This window comes from Sardina pilchardus, chromosome 19 (genome assembly GCF_963854185.1).
Source record: "Sardina pilchardus chromosome 19, fSarPil1.1, whole genome shotgun sequence".
NCBI classification, from domain to species: Eukaryota; Metazoa; Chordata; class Actinopteri; order Clupeiformes; family Clupeidae; genus Sardina; species Sardina pilchardus.
In genome coordinates, this window is record NC_085012.1 from 22,668,130 (window position 1) to 22,686,100 (window position 17,971).

At 41.5% G+C, this 17,971-nt stretch overlaps 3 protein-coding genes across 5 annotated transcripts; 1 reads left to right on the top strand and 2 right to left on the bottom strand.

Moving 5' to 3' along the window:
- Positions 1-6,441: 6,441 nt before the first annotated feature.
- On the bottom strand, positions 6,442-10,585 carry LOC134066305 (uncharacterized). 2 transcript variants are annotated; one of them, XM_062521595.1, is made up of 8 exons: positions 8,896-10,585; positions 8,363-8,471; positions 8,097-8,241; positions 7,886-7,999; positions 7,634-7,778; positions 7,356-7,504; positions 7,126-7,265; positions 6,442-7,010 (listed from the first exon to the last, which is right to left on the bottom strand). In XM_062521595.1, exons 1-8 carry the CDS (start codon positions 9,127-9,129, stop codon positions 6,856-6,858), a joined length of 1,191 nt encoding a protein of 396 aa, XP_062377579.1. In that variant the 5' UTR covers positions 9,130-10,585; the 3' UTR covers positions 6,442-6,855. The 2 variants fall into 2 exon arrangements, with proteins under 2 accessions (XP_062377579.1, XP_062377580.1); XM_062521596.1 differs by lacking the exon at positions 8,896-10,585 and having other exon boundaries at positions 8,363-8,684.
- A 727-nt stretch (positions 10,586-11,312) lies between these two features.
- mix23 (mitochondrial matrix import factor 23) lies at positions 11,313-14,831 on the bottom strand. Of its 2 annotated transcripts, XM_062521602.1 has the most exons (6): positions 14,705-14,831; positions 14,401-14,505; positions 13,692-13,817; positions 12,388-12,534; positions 12,104-12,163; positions 11,313-11,664 (listed from the first exon to the last, which is right to left on the bottom strand). In XM_062521602.1, exons 2-6 carry the CDS (start codon positions 14,449-14,451, stop codon positions 11,614-11,616), a joined length of 435 nt encoding a protein of 144 aa, XP_062377586.1. In that variant the 5' UTR covers positions 14,452-14,505; positions 14,705-14,831; the 3' UTR covers positions 11,313-11,613. The 2 variants fall into 2 exon arrangements, with proteins under 2 accessions (XP_062377586.1, XP_062377585.1); XM_062521601.1 differs by lacking the exon at positions 14,705-14,831 and having other exon boundaries at positions 14,401-14,533.
- A 23-nt stretch (positions 14,832-14,854) lies between these two features.
- fam162a (family with sequence similarity 162 member A) lies at positions 14,855-17,960 on the top strand. The gene is made up of 5 exons (XM_062521598.1): positions 14,855-15,073; positions 15,628-15,735; positions 16,153-16,264; positions 16,693-16,801; positions 17,418-17,960. Exons 1-5 carry the CDS (start codon positions 15,025-15,027, stop codon positions 17,556-17,558), a joined length of 519 nt encoding a protein of 172 aa, XP_062377582.1. The 5' UTR covers positions 14,855-15,024; the 3' UTR covers positions 17,559-17,960.
- The last annotated feature ends 11 nt before the right edge of the window (positions 17,961-17,971 follow it).

Here is a 17,971-nt window from a genome sequence, read left to right on the forward strand (position 1 = left end):
ACCAGAAAATAATGCTTTCCAAAGCATCTCCAGACATATTTTGCCTGCCTCCGTCATCAGTGTAGAGGAATAGTTGGATTTCTTTTTTTTTTTTTTTTGCACTTTTTGTCTAACTTATGTGAATCACAGGGAGTTAGAAAAATTCACCTTAGACTATCACCGGCCGTGTATTGTCACCATGTTGAATAGTGTCATCATCAAACCCCTGGCCTCACATGATATGACATCACCTCACCTTGCTGGTTCACCTGGATTCACCTTTAACAGACCTCAAGCCCATTACTTTGTAGGCTATATCCTACATCCTATAGGGTGCTGATTAACTACTACTAGTTCTTTCTTTAGAAAAATTCACCTTAGACCATCACCGGCCGTGTATCGTCACCATGTTGAATAGTGTCATCATCAAACCCCTGGCTGAGACCTATATAAGTTGTGGTTTGTTTGAGTTCTTGGGAGGTGACCACACCTATTCCATCGTAAATGTTCACTAAACGTGAGTCTGAGAAAGATACTGAATAAGCAACACATTGAGGCAAGAGTGCCATGAGCTAACCAGAGGAGAATCACTTCCTTACCATCTACAACCTGACACCTAGTGACAGTTTTACTCTTGGTTCAGATACCTGTGTGCCGTGTCCAATGTCAACCTGAAACAAATGGGGTTACATTCCTCTTGACTCCACTTTCTGTATGTAGCCTGAGGTATAAAGAAGAGCCACATTCACAATATCTGATTGAAAATGATTCCTCAACAGCTTAGCCAGTGACAAATATATTGTACTTCCTAGTCCTCTCTATTCAGTGCAATGGATCATGATTGCAAACTCTTTTTTTGTGAATTTGATGCAAGTTGAAAGGGTGATAAATATTATTTAATATTTTTGGTGTGGAGTGGATTATATCTGACAAACCATAGGCTACATTAATCTACACCTGAATTAAAAACATTAGTGTATGTTCTGAGAGACGTTGGGAAAATGGTCATGTATTTAAGTTGTATCTCCAGGGAAATATTTATGGCGGGCATAATAAAACGTAAACTTTGCCCAGAGAGGATGTCTGTAGGTTGAGGCACAATCCTGCTTAATGTCAACATGATCTGTGGTTGCCAGGATGTGTCTTATCATTGCATAAGCGTCCTCATGAAAGAGAATGACATGGAAAAAAGGTGTACAAGGTATGAAGCCATGAGTGGAGGCAAAGGGAAGCCTGAGAGGAACCAACTACATGGCTCTAGGGAATAAATGGAATAAACTCTAATGGAATAACTTAATAAATATGATAAAATGGCCTTTTTTAAGATAAGAACTATGGTCTTAGAGAGCAGTTAATCACAGAGGAATATACCCTACAAACTAATGAGCATGCAGTCTATGTTTAGAAAGGCCACCAAAGCAGCCGGTCCTGATGGGCTTACACCTAGGTGGCCCTCAAGTAAGTCATCCAAGTGTGCAATTTTGAATGACTTAAATTCACATATGGAGAAATGCCTTGATCCCTGCCAGTTTGCATACCAGAAAGGAAGAGGGACAGGTGCTATTGTTTTTAAACTTGACTGTATTTATACACACCTGGACACCAAAATTGTATAATCTATAGATCAGTTTTCAATACTATTTAACCACATATGATTGAAAAGCTCATAAGCATGAAGGTACCAGGGGTGTTCAGTTTTTTATCTTACATTGTTTAGAGAACAGAATAAAATGTGTCAAGTTGAACACAGGAATACAGGTTCTCCCCAAGGTACAGTTCTATCACCTTTCTTATTTATTTACACAGCAGAATACCACCCACAGCACTCAAGTTGTCAAATAGTGAAATTTGCTGAAGACACCGCCATACTATCTAACTGAACAGGACAAGAATAGCCGCAGGAGCTCAATGTCAAGAAAACAAAAAAATTATATTGACTTTAGAAGAAAAAATTGACTTTAGAAGAAAAAAGAGAGCAAATAAGGCAGAAATTAAAGGGGCAACTGTAGAAAGAGCAAACACAGACAAATATGGGTATTGTTTCTAATGATTGCTGACATACTAATCATATTTCACATGTTACTTGCTAGACAAATTGAGTCCACTCCTGTTCTGTAAGAGGACGTTGCAGTCTTTAAATGTTAATTCTGATGCAATAAAATGTTTGCTATATCTGTGACATGTAGGCTAAGAGCTACAGTGTTGTGGGAGTGGGAGGGAATATGGAGCTTACTGATATTAATAGGATTGATAAACTGGCCAAACGGCAGGAAAAATGGCTAGGCTCACAACAATGGACAAAGTATATATGACCGCCTGGAGAAAATGACAGCTAAAATTACGCAGGACTCTTGTCACCCTCCTCATACTTGTTTGGGCAACAAAGGTTATGGAATGCAGTGTGCAGTAGGCCTATGCTCTCTCCTTTATACCACAAGCGGTTAGGCAGCACAATGAGCACTTTAAGCACATATTTGTAGAACTTTTTTAGTTGTATGTGTGTGTATTTAATGTTAACTTACGATCTTGTTGAAATAATGTGCCTTTGACTATTCCCCTCATTATGTGTGATTTACACAAGTCTATGTTTCCCTCTAGTGGTGAGGAATATGTATTATTCTCAATAAGTGATAGCACTTGATTGACCATTGTGATCCATATCACATATCTCTTGATTAGCTTACCACAGATGCAGCCAATGCAGCTAAAGCAATGTGAGGATAAGGACCCTAGGGGATGCATGCATGGCCTCAATATTTAAAGCTGTTGGAGAACAATACGAAGGAGGTCTGGGATGGAATGAAGACCATCACTGACCTGGGGAAGAGTAGGCTAGCAGCTCTGTGGAGGGATATCTAGACAGGGCAAACCAGTTAAACCACTGACTGTATCATGCTCCAACTTCAATGGACGTGGTCTGTCAAACACCCCCGGACACTGCTCTTGCTTGCTTAACTGCCCAATTCACACCTCCCCTCTCAAACATGACATGACATCATCTCACCCTTCTAAATAGGAAAAAGATGGCTTTCAAAGAGGGGAACCAGGCAGAGCTGAGGCAAGTGCAGGGGGAACTCAAAGTCAGGTTGAAAGAGGCCAAGGAGGATTACAGGAAGAAGGTGGAACAGAAGTTGGCGGAGAACAACATGAAGGAGGTCTGGGATGGAATGAAGGCCATCACTGGCCTGAGGAAAAGCAGCAGCTCTGTGGTGGGAGATTTGGACAGGGCGAACTAGCTAAACCAGTTTTACAACAGGTTTGATTGCCCTGCTTCAGTGGACAATGGTGGTCCACCATCACCATCACCAGCACCATCAACTACGGACACTGCTCTTGCTAGCTTAACTGCCCAATTCACACCTCCCCCCTCACCCCCAGTGCAGCACGTCCCCTCCTCCCCTCCCCCCCGGAGTGACCAAGACCATGGTTACACCGCACCACCTCCCCTCCCCTCCCCCCTCATCATAACGGCAGATCAAGTTAGAGGACAACTGAAGAAACTCCATCCCAGGAAAGCAGCTGGGTCAAGGCCTGTGCTGCTGAACTGGGAGAGCCACTGGAGCATAGCTTCAACCAAAGTCTACGTCTCAGGAGAGTCCCAACACTGTGGAAGACATCATGTCTTATCCCCGTCCCCAAGAAACCACATCCACGTGAGCTGAATGACTTCAGGCCAGTCGCTCTCACATCACACCTGATGAAGACCTTGGAGAGACTGGTTCTAGGGATACTTAGGCCACAGGTGCGCCATGCACTAGATCCGTTACAGTTTGCATACCAGGAGTAAGTGGGCGTCGACGATGCCATCTCATACCTCCTACACAGGACACACTCTCACCTGAACAAGGGGAAAAGTGCTGTGAGAATCATGTTCTTTGACTTCTCTAGTGCTTTTAACAACATCCAACCTCCCAGACTGAGTGACAAGCTCCTGCAGATGGGTGTGGATGCTCACCTAGTATCCTGAATTGCAGACTAGAATAGAATAGAATAGAATAGAATATATACTTTTTTGATCCCGTGAGGGAAATTCAGTTCTCTGCATTTAACCCAATTTAACCGAATTAGTGAACACACAGCACACAGTGAACACACAGTGAGGTGAATCACACAACCCAGAGCAGTGAGCTGCCTGCCCAACCAGCGGCGCTCGGGGATCAGTGAGGGGTTAGGTGCCTTGCTCAAGGGCACTTCAGACTGGTCGGGGATCGAACCGGCAACCCTCCGGTTACAAGCCCGATGCGCTAACCAGTACACCACGGCTGCCCCAAACTACCTGACAGAGCGGCCACAGTCTGTCAGACTGAAGGACTGCCTCTCCAACACTGTAATCAGCAGCACAGGTGCTCCACAGGGAACAGTGCTCTCTCCAGTCCTGTTCACCCTGTACACGTCTGACTTCTGCTACAACACGGAGTCATGCCACATGCAGAAGTTTTCAGACGATACTACAATTGTGGGATGTATCAGGGATGGGCAGGAGCCTGGTGGAGGGGACTTTGTGCAATGGTGCAGACTCAACCACCTACAACTCAACACGGCCAAGACCAAGGAGATGGTGGTAGATTTCAGGAGGTCTAAGCCTGCTCTGCTGCCAGTCACCATTGAGGAGGTCAATATGGAGGTGGTGAACACATACAAGTACCTGGGCGTACATCTGGACGATAAACTGGACTGGTCAGTCAACACTGAAGCAATATACAAGAAAGGGCAGAGCAGGCTGTGCTTCCTGAGGAGGATGCGGTCCTTCAATGTCTGCAGCAAGCTCCTCTGGATGTTTTACCAGTCTGTTGTTGCCAGCGTCCTCTTCTATGCTGTGGCATGCTGGGGAGGAAGCACTAGGAAGAGGGATGCTGGGCGACAAGACAGGCTAGTAAGGAAGGCTGGCTCTGTTGTGGGAGCTGATCTGGAGTGCAGCACTTCAGTATCAGACAAAACGACCCTGAACGGCCCCAGCCGTGGCGCAACTGGCTGGGGCACCTGCACCGCACGCCGGCGACCCGGGTTCGATTCCCGCCCCGTGGTCCTTTCCGGATCCCACCCCAGCTCTCTCTCCCACTCGCTTCCTGTCATTCTCTCTACTGTCCTGTCCAATTAAAGGCATAAAAAGCCCAAAAAATAACCTTTAAAAAAAAAAAAAAAAGGACCCTGAACAAGCTACACACACAGCATCCTGGACAATGACTGTCATCCACTCTACAGCACTATCATACAGCAGAAGAGCTTGATCAGCTGGAGACTACGCTCAATGACATGCACAACAGACAGACTGAGGAAGTAATTTGTACCCAGGGCCATACAACTGTACAATGCTTCACTGAAGGGAAAAGGAGAGTTGGACTCCTATGCATAGTATATCTGCACCTCCACCCTCTTATACACTTACATGGCATGGCTTACATGTCTACCCTCTTTTTGTCCAATGACTAATGTCTGCACCCATATCTAACTATCCTTGCACTGCTGTGTTATATTGTAAGTAGTAAGTAAAACACACGGAGCAGTAATACGTATGAACTTATCCTTTACTTTCTTCTTCTCATTCTACCTTGTACACTCGTCCTTATCCATCTCATTAACATATGATGGCGACCCCTACAGGTCGATAGGATATACCACATGCTGCTATAACTCTTATATTATTACTATGTTAGGTTTATTTTAATTGCCCATATATTTATACTAGTACTGTTATTATTACTATGCTTACATTTTGTACAGTACATATTTATTGCTGGTCTCTAGAATTTAATCTTGCACTGTTGCACTGTTGGACTTATTTGCACTACCAACTTGACACACACCTCATACTGGATCACAGTACCAATCCTCAGTACATTCATGCACATCTTATCCATAGTATTTTACTGCTCCTTTAGTCATGTTGATTTGTTGATTTGTATTTTGATTTGCTTTGTATTTTCCTGTTTACATTGTATTGTATGTTGTGTGTTGGTGTGTTGGTGTCATAAGCTGCTGGGACATTGAATTTCCCTTTGGGGATCAATAAAGTATCTATCTATCTATCTATCTATCTATCTATCTATCTATCTCACTCTCTGTGCAACACGTACTCCCGCCAGGGTACCCCTCCCCACAGGACCAATGGTGACCCCACACACTGGACTGTAGTCTAACTTTTCTTATCTTATCCTTGCACTGCTGCTATTACTCCTATATTAGTATTTGTTTTATCTTATTGGTCCATAAATTTATACTATAACTGTTATATTACTATCTACTACCCTATATAGATTTGTATGCTGTGTTCTTTGAAACCCTACTAGGTTGTGTGCCAGTCATGCACTCATGACAATATCCCTATAAGCCATAACTAGCTTACAGTACATAGATGGGGGTCATGGTAAATAGAAAAATATTTACACCATACATGATATTTAAATAATTTGGTATTCCTTTTTATTACAAAAACAAGACACATCATGGACCATGCATGGCTAATTTCACAAAAGAAATTCCATACCACTGTAACCTTGGTGTTTAAAAAAAAAAAACCTAAACTAAAAGAAAAGAACACACACACACACACACACACACACACACACACACACACACACACACACACACACACACACACATACACACACACAGTACTTTAAAAAGTTCTGACCAGTATTATATTTATAATCATATAACAATTAGTGCACATTAAACAAAAAAAAAGATATATAAATATGTGAACTATTAGTTATTTTTCTGGTATAATTCATAAATTACATTTAATCTGTCTTTATTTGAAATAATGTATTATGTACATGCAGTGCAGTATAGAAACTGAGAAACAGTAAAAAAAAAAAAAAAATACTCTAACCAGCCACATTTTAGCTTCGAAAAACCATGGCATGCAGGTATGTCTTAGGTAAATATTTTTTTCTGCTTTTCAGCTATCTCGATAGGAGACATAATCTCTTCGGTGTTCATTCCTCTGTATAAAGGCTGTTTGAAGTGTCTCCACACAACCAAGAGCACTCTCAGCACAAAGAGCAGGCATGCCAGACCCAAGAGCACAGCTGGAGGAACAAAAATGAAATAAGTCAACAAATCATAAAGTACATACCAGTACTGAGTCACATTTGCACATATACAGTACATTCATACACTATATTATGTTCAGAGTGCTCCTACCAATAAAAATTGCATTGCGACTGGGTGCTGCAGGATCGTAGTTCTTTGTAATGTTTCCCGTCAGAGCAACAATAATCACAGGGTAGATGGTCAGGATGTAGCGGACATATTTGTCAAGCACAGAGTTCTCAAGAATAAACCTGTAAAGGTGAAGAAAGCATGTATTGATGGGAGACTCCATGTTTCTCATTAGTGCTTTGGCTTGACTTTGAACATTCCGAAATGCTTACCAGAGGATCATTAATACGGTCAGGAAGGACAGACACACAGTGCCAGCGTCTGCTCTAGACAGCTGTCCATCATAGTCCATCACTATAGCGAGGTTGATGAGAGTGGCCAATGTTGTCCATGTCATGTATGTCGCAATGCCATTTTGGACCTGAGGGAACACAAATGTCTTTGAACTGCTGAAACCTACAGTATGTGCTCCTTTTTTCAACAATGAAAAATCTTGCAAAAAACATTCACTATCTTCACTTTATCAGAGTAGTTTCTCAATCTAACTCACCAGAATACGGATCAGCCAGAGGTCACGCTTGTGGTATTTGTTGAGCCAGGCACCATAGATTTTCAGTCCGTGACAGGAGAAGAATATCATGATGTAGTTCGTCAGGGCTACCAGTGCTATAATCACCAGTGCTGCAATCATTTGCCTTGTGAGAAAGGACATATAAAAACGTCATACATTCCATTTTTATCAGAAAAATGTTTTGATGCTTATTGATTTCAACATTAGCTGTAATATAATAATATAACTTACTCTCTGTCCCATAGCAGAAGCCATGTGATATTACAAATCATGTTCACTATAAAGGAGATGAAGAATCCATATGGCAACACAGGGGGACTACAGTAAGTGTAGCCATAGGAATTCCTGTAGAGATATAATGCAATTGTAGTTATAACTAACAGTTTGATAGTAAATGTGCTTGTTTCATGTTGACCAAACAGTAACACATAGCAAATATTACCGCAGGCATAGAGTGCAGAGGATGTAGACCATCATGAAAGTCAGCCAGATGTAAATGACAATCCAGATAGAAAATGTCCAGCCAGATGGGGTGATGTCTGTGTCATACTTGGCTGATATGTTTCCAGTGCTATTAGTAAATGGCGCTGAGGGGAGAAACACCCAATGAGTATAAAGACACTGATAATGTAAAAAATTTAAAAAGACTGATATACTATTTAGACATAGGCTACAGCATTAGACTTATGTCATCATATTGAAACTTACAAAATCCCGGTCCTGCAAGGATGTTCAACACTATTGCAACGATGTAGATGGCCATTGAGGCCAAAATAATTGTAAATCGTCCAATTCTGTGGCCTTCCATTGCAATAGCCTGTAACAAACCAAAAGAGTCTTAACTGTTTTCTGAATGATCTTCTTTTAAGATGACTCATCTTTACTAGACCCCTAAAATACAGCAATGTCCTGTGTATTAGCCACAGGACAGTGTTTTATGCAAGTTAAAAGAAGCAAAATAATGCATTAACTGTCCCCACATGTACTAACCTCAAATGAAGAAATTTTGCAAAATGAATACAGTATCTTAAGTTGCAGCTAATAGTTGGGAAATTACAGTAAAGCAGTTACTGTACCAAATATATTTTGAGTGAATAAACATCCTGTCATTCATCACAAACTATCTGAAGTCACTATACCATTACACATCATAATCAAAGCCAGATACATCCCAATTTACATTACTCTTCAGGAGAGCTTACACACTGTCTGAAGAGACACTATCTCTAGTGGGGTCCTACCTGCTGTTGTCTTTTCTGGAATATGAGAATGGAAGCAGTCTCTCTGTGAGTACAGCTCACTGTGGGAGAGGCCTTAAGTACACCGGAATTACACAAGTTGTGAATAGTCAACTTGTATAACGCTTTCAAGGCATTTTTTTTCCCTACACGTGAACAAGTTGGCACGGATAGTGGAATGACAAGTTGACTACAACCTATACAAATAAAAAAAAACGTGCCCAACTTTATCAGCATTTTATAATGACCCTAAAACTTACACACTTTTTTTACACAATGAAGAATGACTGAAGTAACAATGAGATCAAGGCAGTCTGGGCCAATAACTAAACCTTGAGTAGCCGATTATACTACTATAAGATAATGTTTCCCAAGGATCTGTATTCTATAACTTTATCCATAGCCTTCGGTTTTGCTTACTTTCAACTTCATTAACAGTAACAAACTTTAGTCACAAGTTACACAACTTGTTTTACCATGGCATAAATATCCAAATCATGTTTCATACAAAACAGACACATCCAAGAATGTAATGTATTTCCTGAAACTGCCTATTTGATGAGAATAATTGTTTGAGTTGGTGGTCACATGCATGGTAAACTGCTGTACGTAAATATCTACTTACTGATGCTGACCATTTGTGTCATGTTCAGATATAGACACTGAAAGTAGCTTGAGAGGCCCTCTCCAGCAATGTTATTAAACATCACCCCAACACCTTACAACGTGTAGATTAATTAATACAATAAAAAAAATCGAAAATCGAATATTTATTGGTGGGCATTAAAACTCAACTTCGACCAGATGTGATTGGGGTCTGTAGTAAAGGAGGGTGTGGCACCAGGTAGAATACCCAACCCATTTTCACATTCATTCAGCTCATGCAGGGCTTATCTATTATCTTTTAGTAGAGATAAATATATGAATCATGTATTTGTTCATAGTCAAGGTCTAGATCGCAAACAATCTACCATTTTGAAGTTCAAATCCTTTACATTTTTCTAAATCTTGATATCTAGTTAGGCTATTTGCTAATATCTCCCACCAAGGAGTGGTTAAATCCCTGTTACAGCACAACCATTTGCACGGTCTATTTTTTTGACCATGCATAGCATAGCCTCATCATTATGCAATGTGTATACATCTGAGAGGGACTTTTGCTTGGTAATATGTCAAGCTCAAGTTCCTCTGTCAGCTCAAATACTACCTGATTGGCCTGGCTTTTGATCAACAATGGAAGGGGCTTGTTCAAACTGTGGCAAACTGTGGTTGCTGCATGAACAGTTGTGAAAGAACTTGATCATATTACTCAAATGAGAATCACAGACTATCCAGACAGAAACCCAAATAAATACATAAATACATAAAGGTGTGTCTCCTGTCTGAAGTACTCTGAAGCCTGGTTCTTCGAAAGCTCTCATCCTATGCTTGTTGAGATTTAAATGAGTTGACATATTCTTAATGTTCAAAATGAACAATAATTAATTAATTAATTGTGCAGTAGTCTCTTATTTTTATCCAGAGCTGTATATGTGCTGGTCATGTTGCTCATGAAATTGTAGTGAGTAGACGTACACCTGAGCAACATTACATGACCATAGACTCATTCTCAGAAAACCCTCAAATGAAGGTTAAAATGCTCATATTGGCCCTTAAAGGGATAATCCGGAGTGAAATGCACTTTAGATCAATTTTTCGGACTATTGGGAGTACATACGTTGAGTTGACACCAAAATCATGTCATTCGGATGTATTTTGAGAAAGGTCGAGCTCACCGTTTTTAGCCAAAACTCGTTAGCCTGGAAGTGACTCGGGCATGTCCTTTCGCCGCTACAAAACGCTATTTTTATACCTCTTCTACTGTTCCAAACAACACTACACTTACGTGGTAGTGAGTAGAGGGTCCCTAAAGCCAAACCGATGTATCCCCACGTCTTTATGTGGTCGGATAGAGAGTCCAGAATAAATTTAATCGAGTCAGTACCTTTCCGGAAATGTCGCAGCTGCAGCTAGCAACGTTTTAACAACACTTTATTAACATTTCCGGAAAGGTACGGACTCGATTAAATTAATTCTGGACTCTCTATCCGACCACATAAAGACGTGGGGATACTTCGGTTTGGCTTTAGGGATCCTCTACTCACTACCACGTAAGTGTAGTGTTGTTTGGAACAGTAGAAGAGGTATAAAAATAGCGTTTTGTAGCGGCGAAAGGACATGCCCGAGTCACTTCCAGGCTAACTAGTTTTGGCTAAAAACGGTGAGCTCGAACTTTCTCAAAATACATCCGAATGACATGATTTTGGTGTCAACTCAACGTATGTACTCCCAATAGTCCGAAAAATTGATCCAAAGTGCATTTCACTCCAGATTATCCCTTTAATCCTCAAACATTTTCAAATCAACCACAGACACTGTACTGCCGCTGGAAAAACATTTCTTTGTTTTTAAAAAACATTTTTTACATGGAAGTATGAAAAGAAACAGAGTTGGTTGACTACGGGTGGCGTGCCCAGGCGCCTCTGAGACAACGCGGCGATAACCGGTGGGCGGCTGTGGCAGTTGGTGTGGGCTGACGGGCGTAGTGTGGTGTGGTGTGGACGGCCTGGAGGCTCAGAGGTCTTTGAGGCTTCGGTCACAGCTTGACTCCAGTTCTGTTCCACAGACCAAAACACATGGACCTGGAAGTAGTTCCCTCTATCCAGCCAGAGAAGGGCATCTTCACTGGATCTTAGGAGGTATGTAGTGGATTCGGCACCTTTCAACAAAAATCTGTGGAAATGACAACAGCAAAGGGATGGATGGGTTGATGACATGTCAGGTTACTTAACTTTGAAATGGCTACACAGTACACACCCAGTGATACACCCTTGTTCCTTCCTCATTCCACTCTCCACCCCCACTTTTAATGACGGGTTTGCCAAGTTAAAAGCCAACTCACAACAAAGACAAGGAAGAATAAGCAGATCATAAAAACTCTGTATGAATAGCAACCTGTACAGCATAACTCCACAGACGGTCTATATATTCTGAATATGCAAACAACATGTAAATATTGGTTCCCTCAGACCAGTTTATCCAGTATCAAGTAGGCTGAAGTACGCTTAGTGCCTTTTAGCAATCCAAATGTTTAAAATCATTTAGGTTATTAGTAGTGGATAGTGGCCCTGTGAGGCAATGTAGCAGAGATTATAGTCAGTCTTACTCTTACCTTCATGCTTCGGTCATTGACGACTTCTTCAACATTCAGTTCTGACTGCATCAGTTTTAACTGCAAACACAAAATTGTAAATGTCTCCATCTCTTTCAGGAGATGACATAGACATAAAGAAATAAAGTACAGCAAGCATATCTGTTACAATATATGCCTGTATTGTATGAATCCCTGAAATGCCGCTGCAAGCAAAAAACACAAGGCTTTTCCCCTCATTTGTGCCACTGTAAAAATTCCCAAAATAATTCATGCTGCCCCCTAGAGGTGACAAATAGCACTACCTTGGTTTGCTCTTTCCTGAGTTGCTTCATGAGTGACAGGTTATCGTTATCCTTTGACCTCTCTTCCCGTAGTCTTCCCACCACAGCTGAAGTCTCTGCAATACAGGTCTTTATAGCCTTGTCTCTGCTGATATGGGCATCTATTAGCTAAAGCAGGCAAAATTGAGCAGGGCAACAAGTTACATTATGCACAAAGACCTGAAGGATCTTATTACAAAATGTTCATGCATGACAGACAGTTATGCTCCCTCGAACATACTGTACAGCCCAATCACAAACACATACAGTGCATACAGTGCATACACACACACACACACACACACAGAGGACAAGGCTCAGAGCTCAGAGATAGAAAAAGGAAGATCAAGGAAGATCAAAAACTTTTTCAAAACCTCAACATTTGTTTAGTCAGGCCTGAAAGTCCATTATGATAAAAATAAAATAAGCCTACCCGCTGATCTCTTCAACCCATGTGTTTAAGCTACACAAGGTTTAAGAGAACAATACCACTCTCTCCCTTTCACAATAACATTGTACATTTTACATTTTTCTGTAATAGGTCTGATATGATTGCTTAGGTGCAATTAGGAGACATCACCATCTAGATAGGCTACCAGTGCGATGGGCAATGACCCTTTCGAGAATATTTATTCCTAGCCTGGCTATCACTAGTCAAGGAAAGGAATATAATGTCCGCAACACTGATAATTGCTCCTGTTTAATGTGAAAAAGCAATTTGCCTGATGAAGATGCAGTAGGGTCGAAACGTTGCTTTTTCACATTAAACGGGAGCAATTATCAGTGTTGCGGACTTTATATTCTTCTCCTAAGCTACTCTCCATTTGTCCTGCACCTGCAAGGTGGGATGTGCACACGGCTACTCTTCTTGAATATCACTAGTCAAGCTCAATCTTTTGAGATTGAACACTTGGACATGGAGTCTGCTCTGTATTTTCTACTGCATAAGGGGCATGAGCAACGGGCACAGTTCAAATCACTGAACACATTTGGATAGTCCTTCAACCAATCAGACTAACGATCCAAGTGGACTAGATGGACAAGCCAGTGTGTGACTGGTGCCCACAGATTTGTAATGGAAGCAGGGTACAAAAATGTGGAGGTTTCCAGCCTGAGCTGGAAGGCCGAAATCCAATCGCCGGCAGATCGGGGTGGGTTTGCCCAGTCAAGTTTATCCCTGCAATCTAACACTTATCCAAATCTTTCTCTCTCTCAGACAAACAGAAAAATATATAGACACACATGTCACACACAATTCCGTTGCTAATGCAGAAACAAAAACGCACAGATTCATAAAGATCTTTGCAAGTCTGGGTGGCATCCACTTTTCCAGAAAAGGATGCAGTGGGCACGGTGGTGTTGAGCGCATGGACAATACGGTCATCCAGGGTTCGCATGGCTTTCAGGACTTCCTGTTGGGAAAAGGCAAGCGTAATGTAGCTTAGAATTCCTGAAAGGTTCATAAAGATATGTTTAAAAGTGTGTCAATACTATTCACCATGCATTTGAACCATTAGTAAATTGCATGGTTCCACGGTTCCAGTGTCATTAGTGGGTTAATGTCTGATCTCCAATATGGCAACATGTCAAGGCTCGATCAGAAGTTTTGAGTTACCATGTTTTGAAACAGAGAGTTAGACGAGTTCGACGTGCTACGTTAACAGTTATGCTCGGTGCATATTTTGTCTTTGCTGCATGGTGCATATATATAGCCAAACTGTGACATGATTCATCACGTAACGCTAAGCATACTCCACCATACTCCTCCTACAGATTGTGAAACAGTGATTGTGACAGTTAGCTCACAATGATCCGCATGACTGGACCTAGCTTAGGCTTCTATAATGACTAGTGAGGGTCACTCATTCTGCACTGGAGTTATGCAGCAAAATAACACGCCTGACAGCTCGGCAAAACCAGTTTGATAATGATAAATATGGCTACATCCACATATATTCCCAAAATGGTTGGCGATACAACTCAATGCACCTTTACCTGAAACATTGAAAAGTCCTCACAGTTTAGAGTACCGCCGGGCGCCGCCATTGTGGACTTCAGGGTCCAAGGCTCGTCGACACTACTACCTGCCCTGGCGAATGCCTGAACAAAATCGGCACACCTTATTTAATTAATAGTGCGCGTTTGATAAATGATGAAATACTTTGCATTGACCCAGACTAATTCCGCGAGCAAGGGCAAAATAGTCTAGAATGAATGCACTTATGATTCGTCATTTACTTAAGTCAGCGCAATTTTTGACGTTCCTCGATTTAACTAAGCGCTAGTGAATATATCCTACCTGCAGCAAACACTAACAAAACAACTGAACACCAACGTGTCTGCCATCGTTATTTTTGCCATATGGAATGTCACTACTGCGCACACAGATTATGTAATTGAATCTGAGACAGGCTCCTCTCCGCGTCTGCTATGCGCGTCTGTCACATTGGGTCCTAGTATCACTGCTGATATGTAAGCAACTGCTCCACTACTTGCTGCGTGCTGATTGACTTTCAACTGCGGAAGCAGTCAAACTTCTGCGAATGTAACATCAGGTTAAAACGGCTTCATGGTTTCAAAAATACGATCACACTCTTTGTAAAACGCTCAACTTGAATCATGATGCTCAATTCGATCGTTAGGTCTCGTCCCCTCGGTAGTTTCTTGGGTGAGTACACAGTGTCTTTTTTGTTTTGACAGGTTGAAGCTGCTGCTCGCTAGCTAGCTAGCTAGCCAACCAACTAGTTTGTTTACTGTGGACTTGTAGAGTTTTGCACAGACTAATGGGTATCTCGACGATAACAGTGTTACTTACATGATTGTATTCGGAGTGTTTCATTTTATACTTTAGTTCTATTGTTTAGTGGTGGACAGATTCATAGTTTTGATCAGGCTTCATGATCTGTTCAATGATAATGTATTGATCCTACAACTAGCGCCATCACCTGTCAGGTAGTCATGTAGATTCAATGTCAGTGGTGGTGAGACAGAAGGTGTTTTATCACAAAAATATATATACTCTCTCAAATATCTTTGAAAAGTGTGTATGTGATCTAAAATTACCTCTTGATTGTCGAGCCAACGTTAACACTGCTCAAGTCTTTGTCTTTGATAGATAGATAGATAGATAGATAGATAGATAGATACTTTATTGATCCCCAAGGGGAAATTCAAGATTTGTATTCGTCTTGGGAGTGACATAACCCAACAATTGTTTTACAGGGCAATGGCGTCGTCAGGCTGTTGATAATATTTGTAAGAGGAAAATGTGTGACAAACCCACACCTGTGGCACCCGCAGAGGCGAAGCCAGCCGCCCGAACACAGAGCAGTAAGTTTCCAATAATTTCCAGTAATTTCCAAAGATCTCTTAACAAGTAGGCCTATAATGACTGCAATCTCCATGGAATTGTCTCAAATTATGCAGATCTAAATATCATTTATCATCATGAACTATGCCTTACACATTTACTTCAACGTTAAAGTCTCTGTAAAATGTGTTCAAAGGAGTTTAGACATTGTATCCTCAGAGGACACATTACTGAAAACAGTGTGTGTGTGTGTGTGTGTGTGTGTGTGTGTGTGTTGGCTGCCTGTCCCTTTTATATAAACTAGGTTAAGGTTCACACTTTTCCCAGAGGATTCTCCAGTCATAGTGTTTTCTGAAGAGCGTGTGAACCAAGAACCCTTCATATAAATATATGTATATGTCTGGAAAGATTGACTCAATGATGTATCTGTGGCACAGAACCACATCAAGGTTTCAAACTGCCAGGATACCGGCCGTCAAACTTTGACCAGAAGATGCTCATATGGTCCGGCCGCTTCAAGACTAAGGAGCAGATTCCTGAGATTGTATCGTAAGTGACCATTTCCTATTTACATGTAGGATTAACCATCATCCGGACCACCTTCAACTTAGAGACTCTTAAGTCGATTTTTGGAATAATTTCATTTGGATTCAGTGCAATCGACATTCCCATCACACCAGTGTCGGCATAGAGGAGAGAAGTACTTCTATACTCTTTGGTGTCAGTACTGGCTTGATTAAGTTACATGTTGATCACGAGCGCACTCTGAGTCCTTGTTGTAAGGCCTCAAAGCTGGCCAAAGCAGGTCTCTCTGACGTTAATTGCTGTAGTGTCTGGTTATCTGGCAGATGATCAAAGAACAGGAAATTGCTGGAGTCTTATCCACATATACTAGCCCTTTATGCAGATGCAGATGCTTTTTGCAGTTGCAACCCGTTCACATATCATGGCATTAGAAAGCATTTTTTGTTTTGTAGGTATGAGATGCTTGATGGTGCCAGGAACAAAGTACGTGTCAAGGTCGCATACCTGATGATGGCTATAACCATTTTAGCTTGTTTGGGAACGGTGATCGTGGGAAAACGGGTAAGATGATATTGCCTTTATTACAAATATAAACCCCATTACACTTCTTCCTACAGCAAACATGCATACAAAGCACCATATAGATGAGGACTTTTTTTCTAGTTACTTTTGTTTTGTTGCTACATTTTTTATTTACGTTGATACGTTGACCAGCCATTAACGCTAGGTCAAATTCAAGACTCTTTTCCTCAAGAGGGGTCTAAAGGTATATCTGTTCAACATGCACTTTGTTTATTAAGTGTTTCTTATGCGTTAGGCTATTGAGTGAATTGACATTGCTGTTTATTATTGCTGTTCTCCTTGGTGTATTCTTACCAACCTTAAAATTGTTTGCTGTTAAATTTAACTATTGTATTGTTATTTGTATGTCGTTTTGGACAAAGGCATCGGCTATTTACCAAAACCATATAGGTACAAAAGCATGTGAACTTGTTTTGCAAACAAAGTCCACACTGCACTTCTAATCAGTGATCATATCACTTGCAGTAGATCCCGTCAAAAGTCTTTTGAACAGACTATTCGAAGGACTGAGCTCTTCGGGGCATTCATCAACAGTTGAAACACACACCTGTTTCACTGTTAGTGAGCATAACAGTCCCTTTGCTTGCTACCCTAGGGCGCAAAAAATCACGAATCGCTCATTACCATGAACATGGAGAAGAAGGCTCGCTGGAGGGCCGAGGCTCAGCAGGAGAGAGAGGCAGCAGCAGCAGCAGCGGCGGCGGCTGCGACTCTAGCCACTGAGAAAGCCCAGTGAGTGAGGGACTCTGAGGAGGAGCAACACCCCACAAGATCACGTCCTGGATTCCTCACCTATTAAGGACCGTTTTTGGTGCCCCCTGTGTGTAACTAGTAGGTAGTGCAACCCTGCTTCAGGAGGACCAAAGTAGACACAAAGTACAGTTTTGTTCAAGGCTTGAGTCACTGGATCAGATCTCTAGACAGGACGTATGGTCCTCTGTTAGAGAAAGACTTGTGCTGAGAAGTGAAGTGCTGAGCGTTATGTCAAAAGTTTATATTCAGCGATCAGAGATGTAGTAATTCAGTTTCCTCACACAGCTACTCCTCTGCCACAGTGACCTTTTCAATCTTATCACGCTGCTGTTTTTAAGTATTAAATAAAGAAATAATCTCCCCAAACTTGACTGGTGTCTGCTTTGCAGGACCCAG

Bases quoted from the DNA above. Each gene is read 5' to 3' on its own strand.
- LOC134066305 (XM_062521595.1), bottom strand. From the start codon at position 9,129: ATGCTGATAAAGTTGGGCACGTTTTTTTTTATTTGTATAGGTTGTAGT. The intron at 8,242-8,362 runs GTAAGTTTCAAT...TTCTCCCCTCAG, and splicing joins CCTTGCAGGACCGGGATTTT to CGCCATTTACTAATAGCACT. The intron at 7,266-7,355 runs GTAAGCATTTCG...TCACCTTTACAG, and splicing joins ACCGTATTAATGATCCTCTG to GTTTATTCTTGAGAACTCTG.
- mix23 (XM_062521602.1), bottom strand. From the start codon at position 14,451: ATGGCGGCGCCCGGCGGTACTCTAAACTGTGAGGACTTTTCAATGTTT. The intron at 13,818-14,400 runs GTAAAGGTGCAT...TTTTCCCAACAG, and splicing joins AGGACTTTTCAATGTTTCAG to GAAGTCCTGAAAGCCATGCG. The intron at 11,665-12,103 runs GTAAGAGTAAGA...TCATTTCCACAG, and splicing joins TCAATGACCGAAGCATGAAG to ATTTTTGTTGAAAGGTGCCG.
- fam162a (XM_062521598.1), top strand. From the start codon at position 15,025: ATGATGCTCAATTCGATCGTTAGGTCTCGTCCCCTCGGTAGTTTCTTG. The intron at 15,074-15,627 runs GTGAGTACACAG...ATTGTTTTACAG, and splicing joins TCCCCTCGGTAGTTTCTTGG to GGCAATGGCGTCGTCAGGCT. The intron at 16,265-16,692 runs GTAAGTGACCAT...TTTGTTTTGTAG, and splicing joins CAGATTCCTGAGATTGTATC to GTATGAGATGCTTGATGGTG.